Source organism: Gorilla gorilla, chromosome 8 (assembly GCF_029281585.2).
Source record: "Gorilla gorilla gorilla isolate KB3781 chromosome 8, NHGRI_mGorGor1-v2.1_pri, whole genome shotgun sequence".
Lineage (NCBI taxonomy): Eukaryota > Metazoa > Chordata > Mammalia > Primates > Hominidae > Gorilla > Gorilla gorilla.
In genome coordinates, this window is record NC_073232.2 from 61,718,389 (window position 1) to 61,743,670 (window position 25,282).

Sequence of the window (25,282 nt, forward strand, 5' to 3'; positions counted from 1 at the left end):
TTCTGAAATTGAGCAATAGATTTTGATTATACTCAACAGAAAGAAGAGTGAATGATAACTCACATTATATCAGGTTCAGAACGGTAGAACTAGAAAAGACATTAGAGATAGTTAATCTGCCTTAAAAATCGTAAACTGACAGCCCATAGATCAAATGTAGTCATTGATGCTTTAAAAAAATAAATTCCCATTGATCATTCATAAACGTATACAAAATTTTCAATTTCCTTTATTGATTTACAAATCACACTAGACTTGAATTATTGTACAGTAGTTACATACTCTCTCATTCCTAACTTCCATTCCTCTCCCTATTAATTTATATTCAGCCCATTTTATTCAATTTGGTTATGTTCCTACCTTCTCTGTCCATCTGGCTTAATGAATCCTGATTTATACCAACTCCATCATTTGTATTCAAGATATATGTGACTCCAAAGAGAGTATGCAATTTGCCTCCATCATGTAACTGGTGCTTTCCACAACCTAAAACAATAATACAATAATATTATTTTTATTAATATTGTACATTGTAATCCTGCCAAAAAATAGAAAATAATTGATATTTTTAATCTAATGCTCATTATCATGGAGGTTCATTTAATTCTTTTTGGGAGAAGATTGTATTTGTATAGTGTTTCAATTCTGATAGAAACAAGTGTACTGGAACAATTAAGACAAAGGTGAATGAGGAGAAATTTTGTCTAGAAGTAAATCTGTTTTAAACATTTACTAACAAGTAGAATTTTAAATGCTTTTAGTGGTATGCATAGGATTTAAATGTCTTCTTAAATTATGCCAATTACTTTTTTTAGTATTATTTCTATCCTAATTGTGCAGTTAAGGTTAGCAAAAATGTACACGTGCATTTTTTAATATTTGAAAGAAGACATAGCATTTTTCTTTTCTGTTTTGTTTTTGTTTGTTTGTTTGTTTTTGAGATTTAATCTCGCTCTGTTGCCCAGACTGTAGTGCAGTGGCGCGATCTCGACTCATTGCAACCTCCGCCTCCCAGGTTCAAGCAATTCTCATGTCTCATCCTCCCGAGTAGCTGGGACTATAGGAGCACACCACCACAACCGGCTAATTTTTGTATTTTTAGTAGAGATACTGGTCAGGCTGGTCTTGAACTCCTGACCTCAGGGGATTCACCCGGCTCAGCCTCCAAAAGTGCTGGGATTACAGGAGTGAGCCACCGCGCCCGGCCCGACATAGCATTTTTCTCATGTTAAAGCTAAAGGTGCATAAGTTGCAGACGTCATGTTCCCATACTGTATAAGGAATAGCAAACAGATGAATTATGGAAAGTATAAAATTTAGCTTCTACCTTGTGTAGTAACAAGATATTCAAGTAAACAATTTAAGTAATGTCTACTTCCACAAATAGGAATTCAGTTTTTGAAAATTATCCCCTAATATGACTGACATATTTTCTTTTATTAAACTTTCGATAAGTAGTATGTATCTTGATCTGTCATAAATTAACAATCCATTGTTCAAATATTAGTTTTGTGTTGTGGCGTAATAATATTACCATGAACTTAATGGGTTAAAACAACACATATATCATTTTGAATTTCCTATAGGTCAGGAATCCAGGCATGGGTTAGCTGTGTCCTCTCCTTTTTGGACTTGCATAATCTTTTAATCAAGGTATCATCCAGGGCTACGGTCTCATCTGAGGCTCAACTGCAGAAAGATCCACTTCCAAGTACATGTGGTTGTTGGCAGAAATCAGTTCCTTGTGGGATGTTGGACTAAGGGCCTCAATTCCTTGCTGGCTGTTAGTCAGCCATCACCTTGAGTTTCTTGCCACGAGGACTGCTCCATATGGCAGCTTACTTCATCAAATCCAGTGAGGGATATAGCCACAAATTTGGCTAGCAAGAATCTAGTCAAGTCGTAATCTTATGTAGTATGTCCATTGAATTTACATGAGATGTATACATCACATGAACACTGAGCAAAGGATAAAATGCCCCCATTGACCAGAGTTGGTTAATGTGCTTATGCATGTACCATGGGGATTGGCAAAGCCTTACCCAAAGCACTTGTAGAGAGAAGGAAAGAGGCAAGATTATTGAAAACAATATTTGGATGTTATCAAAAGAAAGCAAAAAAAAAATGCAGGACAGTAAAATAAGTAAGTAAATAAACTAGTAAATTAAATATCTACTTTACACACTTCATTTTAAAATGATACAGATTGGTTCTTATTCTTCAGCAAGAAGCAGTTATTGCTCATGTAATGAATATATGGACCACCATTAGGTGCTAGAGTATCTGTGAGAAAGACTGCTTTACATTTAGATATCCTAGTCAATTAAGTGTATGGACAGCAGTACCAAAAACAAAGCAATTTGGACCAGATGTTTATAAAGCCTATACTACAGACTAAATTTGTATTTCAGGATTTTTTGTAAAAGGTTTCAATGAAAGCACAATGTAATTGCATAATGTAGCTTGGAAGAACTACTGTGTATATTCTATTATTAAGTTCAAAACTCTGTCATAAATATGGATAAAAAAATAAAAAAATAAATACCACTACACACCTATTAGAATGTCTGAAATCCAGACTATTGACAGCACCAAAAGCTGGTTAGAATATGGGGCAACAGGAACTCTCATTTATTGTTGGTGAGAATACAAAATGGTACAGTCAGTTTGGAAGACAGTTTGGCAGTTGCTTAAAAGACTAAACAGTCTTACTATAAAATCCAGTAATCATGCTAATTAGTATTTACCCGGAAGAGTTGAAATCTTAGAGTCACAAAAACCTACACACAGATGTTTATAGCGGCTTTAGTCATAATTGCCAAAACTTGGAAGCAACCAAGATGTTTTTTATTTATGGGAATAAACTGTGGGCACATTCAGACCGTGAAATATTATGTAGTGCTAAAGATGAAATAAGCAATCAAGCCATAGATGTTGAGGAGCATTAAATGCATATTACTAAGTGAAAGAAGGCAATCTGAAAAGGTTACATACTGTGTGATTCCAGCTATACAACATTCTGGAAAAGGCAAAACCGTAGAGACACTACAAAGATCAGTGGTTGCCAGAGGTTGAGTTGAGGGGAAGGATGAATATACACAGCACAGAGGATTTTCAGAACAGTGAGAATACCCTGTATGATACTACATGAAAGCGGATACATGTCATTACACATTTGTCCAAACTCATAAAATGTACAACAGCAACATGCACCCTCATGTAAATGATGGACTTTCAGTGATAATGGGTCAATGTAGGTTCATCATTTATCACAAATGTAGCAGTTGGGTGGGGGATTTGATCATGGAGGAGGCCATGAATGTGTGAGGGCAGAGGGTATATCAGAAATCTCTTATCTTTCTCTCAATTTTTCTGTGAACGTAAAGTTACATAAAAAATTATACTTAAAAATAAATACATCATCTTCTCTAAACCTGCAGACCTCCTCCAGTAAGTGAACTTGCCACCAAAGGGACCATGGTTGGTGCAATTTCTGCTGCTGCCATTAATCAAAGTATTGTGTACTCCATTGTTTCAGGAAATGAAGAAGGTGAGTAGACTTTTAGTTTGTGTTCTCACCGTCAACCAGTACACTTAGATTTGGCCTAATTTCAGATTGAATTGAAATTATTATCTATTCTACTGTTTTCTAATAAAATTGTGCCCATCTTAAATGTAATTGTTAACCATGTATCCTGAACTCGATTAAAAATCCAGTGATGTTAGCTAAAGTGATTGTTTCCCTTAAGAAATATTAAGTACCTTAAGAAATATTAAGTATCTAATTAATGAAACCTTGCCCTTTTCCTCATTTGGTAATATTTTAATGACATTTCCTCAAAATTAATGCATCATGAAATTTTCAGCTTTTGGCCATGATCATTGCCTACAGTAGCTTCGTCCGCCCCACTGTCTGAACCATCCATGACCCTTACTCCATGTTGGTCATACCTTAACTAATCCTGAAGGAATTTCAAGGTTGTAAATAAGTTGTGAATTTTAAAAAGAGTCACATCCATGTTAAAAGCTATGCATGTTATATGATTCCCAAAATAGTCAAATTAGACATACAATTAATGATTAAAAATAAAAATATAATTTTTTGTAATTTCAGAATCATAGGAATTTGCAGGCCTCTGGGAATAAGGTCATAGCTCAGTCTTTCACATTAATTTTTGTTTTACCTGTTCTCCACAAGTTCTCCTCTGTTTTCCCTTTTGGTATGTTAGATAGCCTAGTATATTGTAGGTAGTCAGGAAATAGTTAATATACATGTAATAATAATCAATAGTAAATATTAAAGAAATGAGTGAATGTAAATTCTTCAAAGAGTTTGCAAGGAAATTATAAAGGCCCTGTTAAGCTTTTTAATGACAAACTATTACTAGGTATTGCTGCCCGTGTAGTGTAGCAAGTGGTCAATATCTTACTTTTATTGCCTTTCTTTCTACATTATTACTGTGCTACTATGTGTCCTCCCTAAAAATAACTAAATTTCCTTTTTCCTTAGACTTCGAACATCTGACTAACGCTATGATTTCTCAACCTGTTCTGTCCCGAAACTTTCTCTTTTGATTCTATTTGCCCTTTTCTTTGAAGACAGCAGAGTGGCTATATTTATTAACGTGACTGTTTTACATTTATTTATTTATTCAACAAATATGTACTGAGCATCTATTATGTATTAACTACTCTTCTAGCCACTACAGATAGAACAATGTACAAAATAGATTCCTGCCCTCATGGAAGTGAATGGTCCAGTAAGAGGAGATTAATAATAAAAATTATTAAACAAAGAAATATATAGTATTATAAGGGATTATTAATTACATGAAAAAATAAAGTAAGGAGAGAATATGGAGAGCATAAGAGGGGGAGATATTATAAAGTTTACCAAAGTGCCCTGATTTTCATTCAAATTTATTTAAAAAAACAGACACAGGGCAACATTAAATTATCCGTTTTTTTATTTTCTCTCAAGTGTTCTTAGCAAAACACTAAATCTACAAAATAATAATATTCATAAATTACAAACAGTATAATAATCCAGTAAGTTCAGAAAATTTTGGTTAAACAAAATTAGATGGTTTTCTTTGAAACAACTTCTGAAAGCCTTTAGTGTGACAGAAGACCATCTGAATCTAAGGTAAAGAATATATTATTCAGTGTTTCCCAAACGTAATTGACCATAGAACATTGTTTTCCAGGATTATCTCAAAACAACAAAAACAAAACAACCCTACAATTTCAAGGCAGACTTTAGCGAAGTATTGATGTTGATCATTTAAAGAGCTGAAACAGTTTCCAAAAGCCAGCATTTTGTCACTTTCATGCATCACTCTAGTTATAAATAGGCATTTTTAGTGTTTTTGAAATCACAGTGCCTTTTAAAGAGAATTTCCTTATAGCATAAAGACAATGACCAGGTAATTGTATTTTAATTTCTAGATACATTTGGAATTAATAACATCACAGGTGTTATCTATGTGAATGGACCTCTGGATTATGAGACCAGGACAAGCTATGTACTTCGAGTCCAAGCTGATTCCCTGGAAGTGGTCCTTGCCAATCTCCGAGTTCCTTCAAAAAGTAAGTTATACTACTTAAAGCTTTTACGAGAATTGTATGGTGTCTCTGCTAATTTTTAAAATGAAATACCTATGTCTAAAATATCGTTCTCAGTGGACAACATAGAAAGATCATTAATACTCTGAGATGATTGCCTATTCGTTTAAACAGCTAATATATGACAAGGCAGGGAGTGATTTCATACTCCTGAAATGTCAAGACAATAAAACACCGTTTTCAAATTGTGTATCCAATATTGTTAAAATACCACCATTGTCTGTGTATGTTAAATAATAAAACTTAGTCCCACTGTGAAGCTCTGGATAAACCTTGGGAAATAGATATTTTTAATGAATGACTACTAGAAATTGCCTGAATTGTGTGGCTTCTTGTATTTACATATTTTCTTCGAGAAAAGAAAAAATCATCTTAAAATTAGCGACTAACATTTATTGTAATTTATATGTAGCATCATTTTTAATTTTTAATTTACACTTTTTAACCTACATTTTTAATCTATGAAATGAGAATTACTACCCTGTTTTACAAAGGCAAGATTTTATTAATAATTAAAAAGGTTATTTTTTTAAATGACAGTAAACAAATCGTCACAGATTTAAGCCCACGTTCTGTGACTCCAAACTTCAACATTTCTGTGGCATATAGTTTACCCCCACAGAGAAGCATATAAAAGCCAATTTGTGAAGGGAACTGACACAGATTTAAAGATGTTATCAATAATGCAATAAATGCTATTCTTTTCCCATCTATTGAGGTAATACTCTTTTGCATTTAAGCAATCATCTTTTTGTAATCAGAGCAACCCTTTTAAAATCTAGAAGACTCAAGATAATCCAGTTTAAGTTAACTATTAATAGAATAGAGGCCCAGACAGAGTGTGAAGTGAGAAACAGGATCTCAAACATTCACCGAGGGACTATCCCTGGACATCATTTCAAGGCATTTCAGCAAGCGAGCGTTCTTAGAAGGGAGAAGAGGGAAAAAGAAGAGGGGAGAGGCATAAAGCAAGAACCCAGGCAGTGTGAGAGAAAAGAAAGCAAGACAGGAGCAACAGGCAGAAGATGCAGGATAGAATTTTCTGTATCAGTTTGGCAGTTGATCATAAAAAGAAATCACTCCTTTTCATTTATCGCGAACCTCATTTACTGATTTAGTGTAGAGAGCTTCTCAGTTCCTTGTAGAGATACAACCAAATCATTTGAAAAATCAGATTATACAGGTGTCTTTGAAATTAAAGGAATTGAATTGTCCTCAATAATTATGCATCACTCACATAATTAAATTGTTTAAAAATAGCAGATGAGTTCTTTGAGTTTCTAAAATCTTTAAACTACAGGCAATTATGTTTTTAAAAATATAGAGGATGCTTCCAATTGTAAACTGAATTGGATAAATGAGGAGTGGAAAGGTTGGAGTAACTCTAAATTATATAATGTAACCTATTTTATTGCAAATGCAAAAATGAGGAAGATTAATTGAAAAATGTACCTGCACCCTTTCCTTGAAACAAATGAACAGTTTAAGAAAGAAAAATTTTAGGTTGTAGAACTTTCTCAAGTGATACCTGTGATTTTTATGAGTAGTGGTGCATTAAGTTCTTATATGTGAATACAACTAGCTCCCATTACGTTAATTTACATGTAAATCTGAGGCTAATAAAAGTTTCTCTAATGCACATGTGTATACTTCCATGTGCCCCAGTATGCATGTAGAGGTGAAACCAATTCCTGAATTATCCTGTCAGAAATGCATGAAGTCTAAAAGCTAAAATATTTACTGCCTGATTCTTTGAATATTGTTATTAACCTTTTATGATTGACCTTTGCCTCCTAAGTTTGAAATAAAAACCCATATATTTCTAATTCAATCTCATTAATTAATAACTGTTAATGGCCTATAGTCAATCCCCAGCCCATTAGCTATGCAAATACAACCATTATGTAAATTGAGGTTAATTAGTTAGCTAAATATTCATCTCTGCAGCAGAATTAGTTGCCCTACCACATATCATTTGAATAAGGATAATAAAAATCAGAAGTGTAATTCATTAAAGAAGTATTTTATTGTGACTTCTTTACCAAAAATTTGTTAATGGAATTATTTTCAAAGTAAATTGTGCAACCATGATGTGATTAGATTTAATATTTAAATGCAAATTAAATAAAATGTAAAATTTTAGAGCTAATTTCATAAGTTTAACACTAGGAATATTTAAATATTTTAACATTTTACTTGGAACATTTCAAACATACAAAAATTACAGAGAATATTATGGTGAACCTCCATGTATCAACTCCCTAACTCAACATAATCACGCCCTGGGAAATAGTCGTTCCTCTATGCTCTCAACTACCCACTATTGCATTATTCTGAAGCAGGTCAGAGTCATAACCTTCAATCTGTAAATATTTTGATATGTATATCTTAAGGACTCTTAAAACTTAATTAAAATATCATGATTGCTCCTGCCAAAAGTAACAAATTATTTGATATCAATATATATCCAGTTGGTATTAAACATAGTTCATATTAAACATATCCAGTTCACATTGAACATTTATTTACATCAGAATCAAAATAAGGTCTATACATTGCCATTGGTTGATAGGTCTGTTAAGTCTCTTTTAATCTGTAGGCTTCACCACTACGCTCTTTTATTCACCTTGATATTTATTTGTGCAAGAAACCACATTTCTGAAGCCTGGATTGATGACTGTCTCTCCAAGTGGTCATTTCATATTCTTTCTGCTTCCTTAATTTCCAGGAAATAAGTAGTTAGATCTGGAGGCTTGATCATATCCAGGTTATTTTTGGTTTGTTTTTAAACAAATAAATCGTAGGTGATATTCACTCCTTCCTTAAACATTAAATCTCTTTGATTCTCTTTTTGTGATATAGATAGTAGCAACCACCAATAGTAATTTTCTAAATCCATTATTTTTTTCTTTTTATTACTTCTATATTCATTAGCCAAAATATTTTTATAAAGAAAAACGTCTCCATAGCAAATACTCAGTTACCCTGAGGTCCACCAACTATAGGAAAAACAAGAAAAAAAACTTTATTCTTTCCTTTTATTATTGATTTTCAAAATAATGAGTTGATTCACTATTATACTCAAAATGGGAATACTGAGATGACAAATATGTTTAGTTTTCTGGGTCATATGGTCTCTGTCGGAACTACTCTACTCTGTTGTAGCTTAAAAGCAAGAAGAGATAATATGTAAACCAAAGGGTTTGGCTATGCTCCCATAAAACTCATTTTACTAAAACAGGCTGTCTGTGGGCTGGATTTGACCAAAGGGCTGTAGTTTGCCCACATTTGTTCTAATACTTACTTTTACATTACATGGTACACTTTTTTTTTGCACTGCTCATATCTTTCCTGTTGTGAGCAATGCTTCTGCTTCATCTCTTATATTTTCCCACACATCTAATTGAAAGTGATATTGTTTTATCCCTCTTAATAACGCATTCAGTCATTTTGTTATCAGTAACCCATTCTCAAGTAAAGTCCTTGATGCAGGATTATAGAGACACTATGTTTTGGTGCATTAAGAAAAGCTTATCTTAGGGCTTTAACATTGAAGACCAATTTGACTGGATAACTTGACTCATTTTCTTTTTTAAATTAAATTTTTCATTCCATTTTCTTATTCTTTGAAGCATTACTGTAAAAAATGTGTAATAACAAACTGGTCTTATTTCTGAATTTCCAAATAATTGCCTTTATTTTTTCTTTAGAGTTCAGTATTTTTGTCAATATATTTCTACATGTTGGCAATTCTGGGTCATTTTCTATATATGTAGTATAACTGTTCAAGTCTCATTTAGGGATTTTTTTTAATTCTAGCTTTTTTTTTTTTTTATTAATTTGGCATCTATTCTGGTGTTACTGGCCACAGGTTCCTATGCTCTTGTGCAATAGAAACTGACAGAAGGCTAAGAAAATTTCCCAGACTCCAGGCATTATTGGAACTTATGCTGGAGCACAAGGAAAGCAGCCCGGAAAAGAGAAAGTCCTCTTGCTGCCTCCCTGGAGATAGCCAAGAGAGTAATTTTAACAGGCCTAGCCATGAAAGGAGTGACATTAAAGCATGTAGAAACGGGAATTTATAGCACTTGCACAGTTTGATGACTTGCTTCTTCATGTGTCACACGTCTCATTAACATGTTACATCTCCGTGTGATTTTTTATTTTTTTTGAGACAGAGTCTCGCTCTGTTGCCCAAGCTGGAGTGCAGTGGTGTGATCTGGGCTCACTGCAAGCACCGCCTACTGGGTTCACACCATTCTCCTGCCTCAGCCTCCTGAGTAGCTGGGACTACAGGTGCCCGCCACCACAGTCATTTTTTTTAGCCTTCTGTGCATGTGGGTATTGGGGGCCAACTTCCTTGAGTAAGATGTATGGTAGAATGTCCCTCATCTTGGTTTCTCTAGGTAACTTATAGCTTGCAAAGTCTTGTGGTCAGTGGGGATGGCATGAGTGAGGTGATGCTGCCAGCACCTTACAGTGGTGCAAGGTCTGGTGACTAGTGTGACTGCATGAAATAATGCTCTAGTAGAGGTGATCTGAACCCAAAGTTCTATCCCTCCTCTGTCTCACTGGGAGATTCCTAGTATACAAGTGTTGAATCTTCTGTTATCTTTTCATCACTTTCTCGCTCATTTCTTTGTATTAGGGCACATTACTGTAAAGAATTTTTGCAACCTACTCATCTGACAAAGGGCTAATATCCAGAATCTACAATGAACTCAAACAAATTTACAAGAAAAAACAAATAACCCCATCAAAAAGTGGGCGAAGGACATGAACAGACACTTCTCAAAAGAAGGTATTTATGCAGCCAAAAAACACATGAAAAAATGCTCATCATCACTGGCCATCAGAGAAATGCAAATCAAAACCACAATGAGATACCATCTCACACCAGTTAGAATGGTGATCATTAAAAAGTCAGGAAAAAACAGGTGCTGGAGAGGATGTGGAGAAATAGGAACACTTTTACACTGTTGGTGGGACTGTAAACTAGTTCAACCATGTGGAAGTCAGTGTGACAATTCCTCAAGGATCTAGAACTAGAAATACCATTTGACCCAGCCATCCCATTACTGGGTATATACCCAAAGGATTATAAATCATGCTGCAATAAAGACACATGCACACGTATGTTTATAGCAGCACTATTCACAATAGCAAAGACTTGGAACCAACCTAAATATCCAACAACGATAGTCTGGTTTAAGAAAATGTGGCACATATACACCATGGAATACTATGCAGCCATAAAAAATGATGAGTTCATGTCCTTTGTAGGGACATGGATGAAACTGGAAACCATCATTCTCAGCAAACTATCACAAGGACAAGAAACCAAACACCGCATGTTCTCACTCATAGGTGGGAATTGAACAATGAGAACACATGGACACAGGAAGGGGAACATCACACACACACGGGGGACTGTGGTGGGGTGGCGGAAGGGGGGAGGGATAGCATTAGGAGATATACCTAATGCTAAATGACGAGTTAATGGGTGCAGCACACCAACATGGCACATGTATACATGTGTAACAAACCTGCACATTGTGCACATGTACCCTAAAACTTAAAGTATAATAATAAAATTTAAAAAAAAAAGAAATACCTGAGACTGGGTAATTTCTAAAGAAAAGAGGTTTAATTGGCTCATGGTTCTGTAATCTCTTCAGGAAGCATGGTGCTGGCATCTGCTCTGGTTCTATGGAGACCTCGGGAAGCTTATAATCGTGGTGGAAGTCAAAGGGAGAGCAGGCACATCACATGGCAAAAGCAGTAGCAAGAGAGAGAGAGAGTGGTGGGGGAAGGTGCCACACAATTTTCAACAACCAGATCTTGTGAGAACTCACTATGGCAAAGACAACACCAAGCCATAAGGGATCTGTCTCCATGTGACTGATCTCCCATGTCCTCAGCTGCAGCACCCGATTAGATTAAAACCTTCTTCCTTAGCAATACTCATTGTCTCAGTGATTGCCCATCTGTGTGGCAAGCAGCAGAACCTAGACCAAAACCATCATGTTCCAGTAACAGAGTTTAACACTCTGAACACCATTACTCTCGAGGAGAATTGAAAATGGTCACGCGAATTAAAATTTAGAAGTGACTTTATGTGAGTATTCCTTTATAGGGGAGGGTTGTTGTAAAGTTGTACTTGAATTCACTTCAACAGTATACTTTTCCCCAAAATACAATGGCTGGGGAAATATACGCTTTCCCTTCTCAAGTTTAACATTGGCAACTACAGTAAAAAACGCTGTGCCCTTATGTTGGCCTAGCACAGCAAATCCATGTTTGAGACATATCAGATAAATGTAGACAGAAAAAGAGCAACAAGCAATTACAATGACTGGAGTATTACATTATATTACAGCTACATCTAGATAGGTCTGTGCTTCTATAAGTATGCAGGCAAAGAGCCTGTGACTGTTCTTTGCCTGCATAATTATACCCAAACCAACCCAAAGGACCAGATGTGGGACACAGGTGAATGCCAGTTTTCTTAAATCCTGCTCAGTAGGATTACCTGAAGGAGTGATGATACTGCAAAAGGCAAAAACTGGACATAGACCGCTGAATTCCTATTAAAATGACAAACTGGAATTTACTGAAGTATACTGGCAAACTGAAGTTGCTGAAGAAAAGCATACCAGTGCTGAAGATGCTCTCATTGACCATGTCTGTTTTAAGCCCAGGTCTGACCCAAAGAGTATTCAGCCATTTCACAACAGTAATATTGAAGTAGGAACTTCGCTACCTACCTTACATGCCTTTTCTCCATAATCTCCAAGGTCAGGTAATAGAAGTCTGAGTGATAAAAATCAACTGCTAGTGAATGAAGGAGGTGGTGGTAGTTAATAAAGAAAAAAGTAAAAAGAAATGTCTTACAGCCTCTTCCCCAAAGGCAGAGGAACTTCCATTAACATATCTAAGCTGGGGAAGGACATTTTACCTTTAAATGAAATTTGGAGTATTAGATTAATATATTGAACTAGAGAATCATTTTTAAATTCTTTTTAAAGTTACCTTTACCATAGTACTATTAACAATTTTTTTAAAAATTATAAAATTTCTTGAGCTTTTATTCAACAGCAGGAAAGATATTAGCCCATATTAGCAGGATAAAAGAGATAGTATGAAAGAAAATAATAGAGTTTTATAATTAGGTTCTATATTTTCATATTAAGAATATTGTTTCAGTGAGACTGTAGAACAGAATTTAGTGGATATTGTTAAAATGGATTTAGTCTGCGCAAAGACAGAAGTTTGTATCTGTTTTGTTTATTGATGTATCCCAATAGCCTAAAATGCATGGCACATAAATACACCCAATAAAGATTTGTCCAATGCATGAGTGAGTCTGGAAAATTAAGGCCAGATTGTGAAGCGTTTTAAATATCAAGCTAACAGTATGCAAATTTGTAGCATACATACCACTCATACAATCCACCTGATGGCTGACTGCTAACTAATCTCCAGTTCTGCCCACTCCCACCTCACCACCCCTGATTTGCAGCCTTTTCATAACAGTGGTTTAGTCATTATTACAGATGGAGACAGTACACTGTTTTAATCATGGGAATGTGCTTAGGAGCTTCCTCCCAGTACTTGAAATTGCAGGGAATCTGAAAAGCTTTGGAGTTTTCTCTCTCTTCAATTCAGTTAGAAATTAGGTGTTGATTTTTCATTCTTCCTGCACTCAAACTTTCTGGCCCTCTAGACTCCCTACATTTTATCTCTTCTTCCTGTCTCATTCTGTTAAGCATCTGTATTTTCTTCCTTTACTCCCATATTGACCACTAATTTGATCAAATAATTATCTTCATTTTACAAAGTGTTAATGAAACACCAGGAGTTTGATCTAGGTCCTGCTGCTTGCTGCACAGAAAGCCAATTACTGAGAAAACAAGTATTGCCAAGGAAGAAGGCTTTAATCGGGTGTTGAAGCTGAGGAGATGGGAGTTCAGTTTCAAATCCATCTCCCTGATTGACTAAAGCTAGGGGGTTTATGTAGTAGGGAAGAAACGTAAGAGTGTAAGAAAACAAGAACTGGGGAGGAGCAAGGAGGCCTCTGGGGCAGTGATCTGGTAAGTTTCAGTTATTTGAAACTTACTTTTTTTTTGAGAGGCCTGAAGGTTCTCCTTTCCTGAGGAAAGAGCTCAGATAAAACAAATGAAAGTTTTAAGCTTTAGCAGCAGAAGAGCCAATCTCTGTGTTTATCTGAAAACAACTGTCTATGGGACTATTGGACTAGTTTCGAAAGGAAAGACAAATGTGAATGCATTGCTATTTCTTTTTTTTTTTTTTTTTTTGAGACGGAGTCTCGCTCTGTCGCCCAGGCTGGAGTGCAGTGGCGCGATCTCGGCTCACTACAAGCTCCGCCTCCCGGGTTCACGCCATTCTCCTGCCTCAGCCTCCCGAGTAGCTGTAACTACAGGTGCCTGACACCACGCCCGGCTAATTTTTTTATTTGTAGTAGAGACGAGGTTTCACCATGTTAGCCGGGATGATCTCGATCTCCTGACCTCGTGATCCGCCCGCCTCGGCCTCCCAAAGTGCTGGGATTACAGGCATGAACCACCGCGCCCAGCCGAATGCATTGCTATTTCTAATACATTATTTCAAAATTATGAGTCATCTTTTCTTCCTATCCATAGTCTCCTTCTTTGCAGAAAAACTCAAACTCTCCTGGGTTTTTAGGATATAATGTTATTTGTTCCCAAATAAGCTTCAAGAAGCCTGTACCCAGAACATCTATAGAAGCTTATGTTAATATTTCCGCCACAGAGTCATTCCCATTCTTTTATTTTTATGTAGAGCAAAAGCAGTAACATGCAAGTTTACAGCACAGATTGATTTATGTAACTCCATAATTGAAGCGGCAATTTTTGCTTTATGGTAAAATTATAATTATCTTTAAACATGAAAAAAGAAAGCCATAGCTTTCTATAAATATGTCATTGTGTTTTGATTCAATAACTAGACTTTCAATCAGGAATAAATTACAAGACAATTAAGATAAACTTTAAACTGAGGGTAAAACAACTCAAATGCTATTGATTTCATTTTATGTTTTAGCTGTAGGGTACAAGCTTGTAATAATTTCATTCTTCTGACTTTTGTGGTTTCTAACAGAAGGTCTGTGACAAATAATGCTAATGACTCTTTACCTATGATTGACTGACTTACAAAAGTATCCCTGCTATAACTTGGGTAACAATAATGTAGCCTGTCACATATTATTTTTTAGTCCTAAAATCCCAGGAATGATCATAGCCTTATATTTATAGTACAAATATATGGCCACTGTTTTAGAAAGTATATTAATAATGTATTACTTTAAAATATGGAGAGGAGTTTATGAAAATTAACACGATAATATCATTAACAGCATTTTTTCTTTCAGAAATTTTAGGCATCTTATATAAATATATGGTTGAAAAAAATATATTTTCAATGAAATAAAAATGTATTCCAGTGGACTCATAGCATAAAATTGTCTGTCCAAGAAAAAATTGCATTGTGCACAATAGGTTTCCTTGGAAATGTGATTTGAAACATGGTATACACTATTATTAATACATTTCTGAAACCAAATGCATTGAGGCAGTGCTCTTCCATTGATCCCAAATTGGTTTGCTGAACTGATGACAATGATATATAATCAAACTTTTCAAAATAGAAAAATATTACATTTCTGCATATACGAGAAAAAATATATATTTCATGAGGGAAACATATTGCTGCCATGGGCAAGCAAAATTAAAATATTTAAGAATCTAGGAATGCATAAAATAGTTCTCCTTCTTATACCTAAGAATAAGCCTGGAACTAAAGAGAGAAGATACAATTTTCTTCATTCTTGGAAACGTACTTATAATTAATATAGTAAATAATTTAGATTTTTTTTCTAAGCCTTTTTAGTCCAAATTTAAATTGGGATTCAAAATGCCATTCATTGACTGCCAAATATTTTGGCAAACTTATGCTTTCCAGAAAGTATTAATTACTGATTAATAATGAGGCCCCAGAATGATACAATAGTCACTCTAAACCTCTTGCTTTAGAAAAACTCCTATTTCAGTAGAGGCACACTAAGCCCTATTAAATGCAAATGAAACTGTGCACAGAAGAACTGGAATCTATTAAGTCACTTATGTTACAGAAATAACAACCTTTTCAGAAATAGAAAACAGATGCAACTACATGAATAACATAAGCATAAAATGTAGTTTAACATTGATAGATATGAGGGAAATTATCAGAATTAATTCTTCATTATTGATTATGGTTGTAGGCATTGGCTATCCCCATTCTGTTGTAATATAATCAAGGTCAGGTCTGCACTTAAAGTAATAACTTGCTAAAAATTTAGCATAGTTATTAGATTGGTTTTTATTTATTTTTATCACTTATGGATAATGCATTTTTTTCTGTTAGTAAAATATTTATTTTCCCAACTTTAACAAGTAGCTGATCTTACTGGTTGACTATCGAAAGAAGAAAAAAAAAAGCTTCTCATTAAATAGACAAAAATAAATTCAGCATTATGCTTACATAATAAAAAGAAATATAGGGAAAAGTACCATATAGAAAAAATGTACATAGGAGTGAACATTCAGAAGGTTTCATTGTCTCAAATTCACCAGTCTCTGAAGTTCTACTGGGCATATCGTATGTAACTGCTTTTCTGAATTTCTCTATTCATTGCATTCTTTTCACTTAACCTCAAGGAATGTCTACACCCAAATGTCTTTGCTTGCACAAGTCTCTCTTTTTAAAATGTCCTTTCTACATTGTTTTTCAGATCAACTCAATTATTTTACAAGGGTCAGTTTAAAGGTCATCTCATTTTTGAGACTTTCCTTAATCATTCATTGTCCCTGTCATATAAGAACAAATACATCTGGCCTGTGAGTTCTCCTCAAATAAAAAGATGTAGTATTATTCAATTTTATCTTGTCCCAGATTTTATGACAGGTGCTGTGTGGATGATAGCAGAGAAGATAAAAATGTGAGATAGATCCCAAAGAAGAGAATAGTATAGATAACACTGTGAAGATGAAAGATGTATTTCAAAAAATAGTAAATACTCCTTTTCCTGCACAATACAGAATTTGTCTAGTAAATTATGTTTGATGCCATGTTCTAATGCTTTCAAAGAAATGCTGTTATAATATCTATTGTTGTACTACTCCACCTTTTTGATATTTATTGTTTATATAAAAGATCACATTATAATTAACCATATATTTTCATGATTGATTTTGTCCAAAAGGTATCTGATTTTGACCTGGACTAATTAATAACAGTATAATTTTATAATTCTTCACAGTGAATTGTGAATTGCATCAGATTTGCAAGAACATTTGATGGGTTAAACATATAAAGTGGTAATAAAATAATAGATACATGGGCAAACAATAGAATTTAGTGTATTCCAAGGTAAAAGGTAAAAGTGGTAAAGAATGACTGGGACAATGCTCCTTTGATTTTGAAATTAGATATTACTTATTATCTTTGACAACATTACATGGATTGGTAAAGGTTTTGTGGGTCCCCTTGTAATTCTTCTTACTCTTTGACTAATGTTAACATTCACACACACACACACACACACACACACACACACTTGCATTTACATATAAACAAAACTTCGAAACAGACTAGTACTTTTTAAGTTATTATTTCACTTTCAACAACTCTGTACCCTTTATTTTTGAGGCACATCTAATATGATTCTGTTTTTTTGTCACATGGCCCCTGAAACATTATTTTCGTGCCACAGAGATAATGAAAAGTATGTTAAATTAACAAATATATATCACATATTTGTTCTAAGTGCTGTAAGGGGATATGTTTCCACAAGGTGAGATTAGCGCTTTAAAGAAGTTTCTATCCTGGTGGAGAAGCTATGACATAGGTATAAACAATAAGTAGTAGCATGAAGTACATGACTAATTGATATACAAGAGACATAGACATGCATGATTTGAAATTAGAGTAGCTTTGTCAATGAAAAACCTCGAACTCTGCAAAACATTTGAAGCAATTTATTCTGAGCCAAATATGAGTGACCATGGCCCTTGACACAGTCCTCAGGAGATCCTAGAACATGTGCCCAAGGTGGTTGAGGTGCAGCTTGGTTGTATACATTTAAAATTCTTCTAATTGGCAATTGGTTGAAAGTGGCTTCAGAAGACAATGAATTGCCGTAGTGGTAAACAAAAGTTAGTGAAGAGAAAAAGGAAGTAGATAAGTAAAAGAATCATAAAATAGTGTTTCTCATAAAGCAGCTGGACTACCTGGTGATAATTACCTGAGATACTCGTTTAATAATACATATTTTTGTGATCTCTTTTCCAAACCTACTTAATTAAAATATCTGGAAATGGAAAATGGAAATCTGAATATTTACCATTTTTATTGTTGTTGTTGTTTCTTCACAACTATTTGAAATACTGATAGGAAGATTAACCGCTTGCAGTTTTTTGTTTTGTTTTGTTTTGTTTCTTAAAGCAGGGAATTAACATGAGAAAGTTAGCTCAGTATGTAGAATAGCTTGGAGAGAGATAGAATGAATGCTAAAAAGAATTGGATAAATAGGCCAGGCCCAAACTAGAACTAGGATTGGGCCAGTGAGAGGAGGAAAATGTAGGACAACTGCAAAAGAGAAGTTGGTAGGACTTGATGACTGGTTATAAAGAGAAAGGAAGAAATCAAGGATGATTTTATACTTTTGATCTTGGGTGACATGAATAAGATCTAAATAAAAACTTGCAGGAAACAAGGAACTGGACTTCCAAAGGTGTTCAAGACTGACAGGTAGATTTTGAAAAAAAATCATATAGCATGAGTACTTAAATCAAGGAATTGTTATGCCAAGGGTCGCTAGTCTCACATGGTATAAATGTAAAATAATGAGGCTTAAGTGAGAAAACCAGGCAAAGAAAGCATCAAAGGAAAAAGTATCTCTTGACCTCCCATAACCACAGAGAAAAAAACTTAATTTGCACACACCTGAACACACCATAGAAAGGGCTCAAGACTAGAAACCAGGGACTGGAAACACTATTACTCTACAAATATAAAGGAAATATGGAAATAAAGGCAAACAAAAATCCACTGGCAGTGTAATGATAGGCGATTCCCTGTCGAAGCAATGATCTCTTTAAGAGGAGGTGAGCTAGTGAAGCTTGTATCAGGGAGAAATGCTGTTTAGATCCATTCTGCTAACTCAGATACAGTTGTGTCTGGAATTGGTGGGTTCTTGGTCTCACTGACTTCAAGAATGAAGCCGCGGACCCTCGCGGTGAGTGTTACGGTTCTAAAAGATGGTGTGTCTGGAGTTCTTTCCTTCTGATGTTCGGGCGTGTTCGGAGTTTCTTCCTTCTGATGGGTTCGTGGTCTCGCTGGCTTCAGGAGTGAAGCTGCAGACCTTCGCGGTGAGCGTTACAGCTCTTAAGGCGGCATGTCTGGAGTTATTCGTTCCTCCCATCAGGAGTTGTTCATTCTTCCCAGTGGGTTCGTGGTCTCGCTGGCCTCAGGAGTGAAGCTGCAGACCTTCAAGGTGAGTGTTACAGTTCATAAAGGCAGTGTGGAACCAAAGAGTGAGCAGCAGCAAGATTTATTGCAAAGAGTGAAAGAACGAAGCTTCCACAGTGTGGAAGGGGACCCCAGCAGGTTGCCACAGCTGGCTGGGGCACTCTGCTTTTATTCCCTCATGTGGCCCCACCCACATCCTGCTGATTGGTACATTTTACAGAGAGCTGATTGGTCTGTTTTACAGAGAGCTGATTGGTCTGTTTTGACAGGGTGCTGATTTGGTGCATTTACAATCCCTGAGCTAGACGCAAAAGTTCTCCAAGTCCCCAGAGCACTGATTGGTGCATTTACAAACCTTGAGCTAGACACAGGTAGTAACCTGTGTTACTAACCTGATTGATGTGTTTAAAAACCTTGAGCTAGACACAGAGTGCTGATTTGGTGTATTTACAGTCCCTTAGCTAGACATAAAGGTTCTCCAAGTCCCCACCAGATTAGCTAGATAGTGTTGATTGGTGCATTTACAAACCTTGAGCTAGATACAGAGTGCTGATTAGTGTATTTACAATCCCTTAGCTAGACATAAAGGTTCTCCAAGTCCCCACTAGACTCAGGAGCCCAGCTGGCTTCACCTAGTGGATCCTGCACTGGGGCCGCAGGCGGAGCTGCTCGCCAGTCCGGCGCTGTGCACCCACACTCCTCAGCCCTTGGGCGGTTGATGGGACCAGGTGCTGCAGAGCAGGGGGCGGCGCTCGTTGGGGAGGCTCAGGCTGCGCAGGAGCCCACGGCAGGGGGGCACTCCAGCATGGCGGGCTGCAGGTCCCAAGCCCTGCCCCACAGGGAGGCAGTTGAGGCCCGGTGAGAATTTGAGTGCAGCACTGGCGGGCCTGCACTGCTGGGGGACCCGGTGCACCCTCTGCAGCTGCTGGCCTGGGTGCTAAGCCCCTCACTGCCTGGGGCCCACGGTGCCAGCCAGCCACTCTGAATGTGGGGTCCACCAAGCCCATGCCCACCGGAACTCATGCTGGCCCACGAGCGCCACATGCAGCCCCGGTTCCCGCCTGAGCCTCTCCCTCCACACCTCCCCGCAAGCAGAGGGAGCTGGCTCCGGCCTCGGCCACCCCAGAGAGGGGCTCCCACAGTGCAGCGGCGGGCTGAAGGGCTCCTCAAGGGCGGCCAGAGTGGGCGCCAAGGCTGAGGAGGTGCTGATAGCAAGCGAGGGCTGCCAGCAGGCTGTAACCTCTCACAATGACCAAATTAAGCTGTCAAAAGAAAAAAAAATTATTGTCCCTTGAGGCCCCATCTCATTTGTCTTTCTGAGGCTGTCAAGAGAGAGAAATGAAAGACTGAGTTTGAGAAAAACTCTTCCATTTAGTGAATGAGAGGAAAAGAATAGCCATTTAAGAGACCAGTGGAAAAAATGAGTACAATTTATGTAGTGATGACCTGTTAGCCAAAGGAGAAGAGGGTTTCAAGAAAGGTCAAAAATGGCTGAAACATCAAATGTTGTGGATACTCCAGAAAAATTGTGACTAAAGAAAGTATGTTGGATAATAGTTAACTTGGGTCAACAATAACTATAGCTAGTGCCAAATAAATAATAAAGGGCTTGTATGTGGAAGAAAACATGGGAATTTAGGTAGAAGATTTATTGGTTTTATCTTCACAATTTAAAATTTAATTTATTCTTAAATATTCCCTAATTTTGTTAATGTTTACATTTTATAAGGCATGCATTTCAATTTAATGTACACATTACTTCAATGCAAAAGCAAAAACTGAGAATTTTATGATTCAGAGATAAGAAACATAAATTTAGCTTGTCATTCTTTTTAATCATTATTCAGAACACAAGTCTAGTAGTCAGTTCTTCCCAATCTAATTCATTTTTTATTCCCAGGAACTTTTGTAAGTTCAATTAATCAATCTTGTTCCTGTTCTTATCCCTTTTGGTATCTTGTACCTAATTAGTCCCCTATGTAATATCTTAAAAATAATTACAGACAAGCAGTTTAGAGGAAATCATTATTTTAAATGCTGTCACTTTCAATTTTGAAAGCCTGTTACTAGTTATTTACTTACAGCATATGCTTGCCATCAAGACTGTTTAATAGAGATTGCTATATTTGTGTTTTGTTTTGCTTTGTTTTGTTTTTTTGAGATGGAGTCTTGCTCTGTCACCCAGGCTAGAGTGCAGTGGCATGATCTCGGCTCACTGCAAATTCCACCTCCCACGTTCACACCGTTCTCCTGCCTCAGCCTCCTGAGTAGCTGGGACTACAGGTGCCCGCCACCATGCCCAGCTTATTTTTTTGTATTTTTAGTAGAGATGGGGTTCCACTGTGTTAGCCAGGATGGTCTCGATCTCCTGACCTCGTGATCCACCCACCCCCAGCCTCCCAAAGTGCTGGGATTACAGGCACGAGCCACCACACCCGACCTATATTTGTGTTTTATTAAAATACACAAGAAAGTTGGATACTTTAACCAGTTTAGTGGTTCAGTTTTGCTTCTAAATAATCCCTATTTGATGATATTTCATAAATGCTCAGATATGCCTGAGTTTAAAGGACAAACAGTAAAGGAGAAATTTTATCAAAAATCTATACTAGGGAAAATTCTATGTAACACAGATTATTAAACCATTAAGTTGTTCCCATTTAAAATTACCTTAATAGAAAAGCAGAGAAAAAGTAGATACATAAAAATTGTATATATGAAGTTACTTAAGATCCATGATTTTGGTATCAGACAGGCCTGAATTCCATACCCAGTTCTGATCTTTACAAATTTCTCTAACCTTTATAATCTTCAACTTTCTCTTAGGGTAAATATGTCTACACCTCATAAGGGTATTTGAGAATTTTAAGGACTATCATATCAGAAAAGTACTTAACTTATTGTAACATAAGAAATACTCTATAAAAAGGTATTTTTATTACTACTGCTAGCTGTGATATGTTCGAACCACACAAAATTATAATAAGCACATACTAAATATGCTTCATCTACTCCTTTAGATAAGTGTACAGAGAGATATCTTATATTTTCCTCTGAATTCTCTGTATTACCAGGGATTGTAGGTTGTGACTTGTTAGAAAAGCAGCCAGGCATCTTCTGAGGGCTTTAGATTTGAATACCCCTATCTTGATTGACAACTGGATAATGTATATACATAAACAAAGACAACTTTTTTCAAAAAAAATTAAAATATTGTAAAATCCATGATTATAAAAAAGAAAATATACTAAAATTTAATACTTGATTAAATTTTGCAATACAAAATGAAAAATCTACATTTCATAATGTCTTTTGGGAGGAAAAAATCCAGTATCTTTTCTGTAAATAGGGAGGTATGGTGTCCATTCTCTGCTATGGACTAAATTGGTCATTCCAAACTATTTTTGGCATGGTTAGTAAGGTGGAAACAGCAGAAACCACTTCTGACTGGCTTATACTAAAGGAATCATATCAAAAGAATACTTGGTGGCTTGTACAAGCAAGAGAGAAATTGAATAGGGTCTAAGGAAAAACAAAAACGTGGAGAGGCTTCAGCAATCTTAGAAACTCAAGTAGCAATTCCTTTCTGGGCAGTGCCATTAAGAAAGCTGGGGTCAATGACCTTCAAGCAACTGGCAGTCAGTTCAAGGATCACACATCCAAAGGTGAGAGAATCTGATTGGCCTGGCTTGAGCTATGTATCCTTGGCCAGGGGTGAAGTGAAGAGTACAATAGTTGGCATTTCTATTAAGGACTCATGGAATGTGGAGGTAATAGTAAACCACGGAGGGAAAATGGACTTCTGTGGCCAAAATAAAGGAGGAAGTGATACTGTTTAGGCAAATAAAAAAAAGTCATATTAGGGCTGAAATGTGGTTGAATGAAGTGCTTGGTAAGCAGTATTGAGGTTGGTGTAGAGGGGTGGCATATTACTTGAAAATTACAGTGCTAAATTTTTACTTTATATCATAATGGAATTTTAATTTCCATTTATACTGTGACTAGTGCTCAAAAATGTAAGTAGCTGATTACCTCAACTTTTGAAGGTTTATCAATTTGTGTTGCTTCAAAAACTATTTTCTCCTCTCAGAAGTTTGGGAGAAGATTAAAGATAATGCTTGGACTTAATGACATATTGCAAGAACTGTGAACTCCTGTTTTACAAGTATTAATTAAACACTTTCCAAAAGCTCAATTTAAAATGTTTATTACACTAAGCAGTTGTAGTTAAATTGCTTCCGCTTACATTACTTCTAAAATTTGTGCAAAAAGTGAATTATTTAATATGTTGTATACCATATGACTAATGAACACAGCAAAGATATATAGATAAATAATAATTAGACTGTGTTTTTCAAGGCCACTTCTCTCTTTATTCATTGCTTCTTGGTTGAATCTTCACAAGTAAATCAAATATACCTAGGGAAATATTTTGCAAACAAGCAGGAAAATTCTTATTTTATTTCAGGAGGAAAAAAAATGTATGCTTTACTAGCGTAAGCCAGGGCTTGTTGATGCAGGAAAAAAAAATGAAGATTTGCACATAGTATCTCCACAGGTTCTTTAGATGAAAGAGATATTTTAGAAAAGGCATAGAAAGGAACAAATAAAGTTCAAGAGTTTCGTGTACATTATGCTTTATGACTTCTGTTTTCTCTCTACTTCTAGTCTTCCATCATAACATTAGCATTAACTATTTTAAATTAGAAAAGTAGTACTTATCATTATATACAATAAAAATAAAATACGAAAAGAAGAAAATTAAAATAATCTATCATCCTATGATTTTGATTTTTTTAATTATATATTTTTCAATTATATTGTAATATCCTAATATATAATTATATAGTATCTATACATACACTTATCACTTATATGTACTTTTACATAATTTATCCACTATTTTTATTAAAAGATGCAAATGTTTTGAAAATAGAATAGATGCCATAACACTTTTCACTTTTTATAGACAATTCTAATGTTTTATAGGTGTATGGTGATTATAAACATACCTGTTTATTATGACATTTAATCATCACAGTAATCTTATTGCTTGTCTACAGTTTATACATGAGAAAGCCGGCCCTTGTATTCAACCGCCTTGTGCAAGATGAAAAAGTCCTCAACTTTATAGAAATGGGATTTCTCATCTTGTATCCATACTGTTTTTAGTTTGCCTCAAGCTGTTATGAGGTGAGCGAAAGAGATGTTTTCAAATGAAGGCATATAGAAACACTTCCACTGGGAGGCTTTAATTCCAACCAGATTATCTACATATTCCTTAAATTATTTTCCTGATGCAGTTTAGAAGTAGGTTTGCTTTCCCTGTCCCCATTCTAGCAATCTATATTCTTGGCTTCCTGGGTATTTATAAAAACTTAGAAAGTTTTAGAAATTTCCCAGTGAAATGTTCATTTTTCTTGTGGTCCTAGGCATAGAAGTATATACCTAAATACCTAATACCTAAATACAAATAAATTATTTTTTTCACTATAGAAATAAACTGCCTTGCTCCCCACTCCCCATAAATCACAAATTCAAGGATTACTTCAGGTTTTTAAAAAATGACTCAAATTTAAGGCCATAAAGTGAAATAGTTACATCTATATGTTGTGACAGGTTCAGTCTGAATCTTATTTATGCCTTCTCCTAGTTGAGTAATTTTAGGCATGTTATTTAATCCCTCCAAGCCTTGTTATCTTCATTGATAAAATGTGGACAATCAATAATATGTACAGTGTTATTATAGGAGTAAATTGAAATACTGCACAGAAAACACTTGGTCCAGAAACTTCTCAGTGATTGGTATTACCATTAAAGCTTTCTGTCAGTGATGTTGTTTGCACATAAAAAGAGCTTGAGAGCTCCCATATTTGTATTAAAACAGAATTTTGTTTTTCCTAAATTTGTCATTTGGGAACATCCTAACACATTTCTGTTTTTAAATGTAGTAGATCCTTGGAATTTTACATTGAAAAGAACGCAATAATATGCCTCTTGTAGGCAGAATGATGCCCCCTTCCCTTGAGACATCTATGCCCTAATCTCTGAAATTTGGGAAGATATTAATTTACATAAGATAAGGGACTTCCCAGATGTAATTGGA

The 25,282-nt window shown here is 35.6% G+C and overlaps 1 protein-coding gene across 1 annotated transcript in view; it reads left to right on the forward strand.

The window, feature by feature from the left end:
* PCDH15 (protocadherin related 15) overlaps positions 1-25,282 on the forward strand; it is a 1,796,064-nt gene that overhangs the window by 1,660,318 nt on the left and 110,464 nt on the right. The window contains exons 27-28 of the mRNA XM_055352068.2: positions 3,441-3,550; positions 5,449-5,589. Of these exons, the coding sequence (XP_055208043.2) occupies positions 3,441-3,550; positions 5,449-5,589 (251 nt within the window). The remainder of the gene's footprint in view (positions 1-3,440; positions 3,551-5,448; positions 5,590-25,282) is intronic.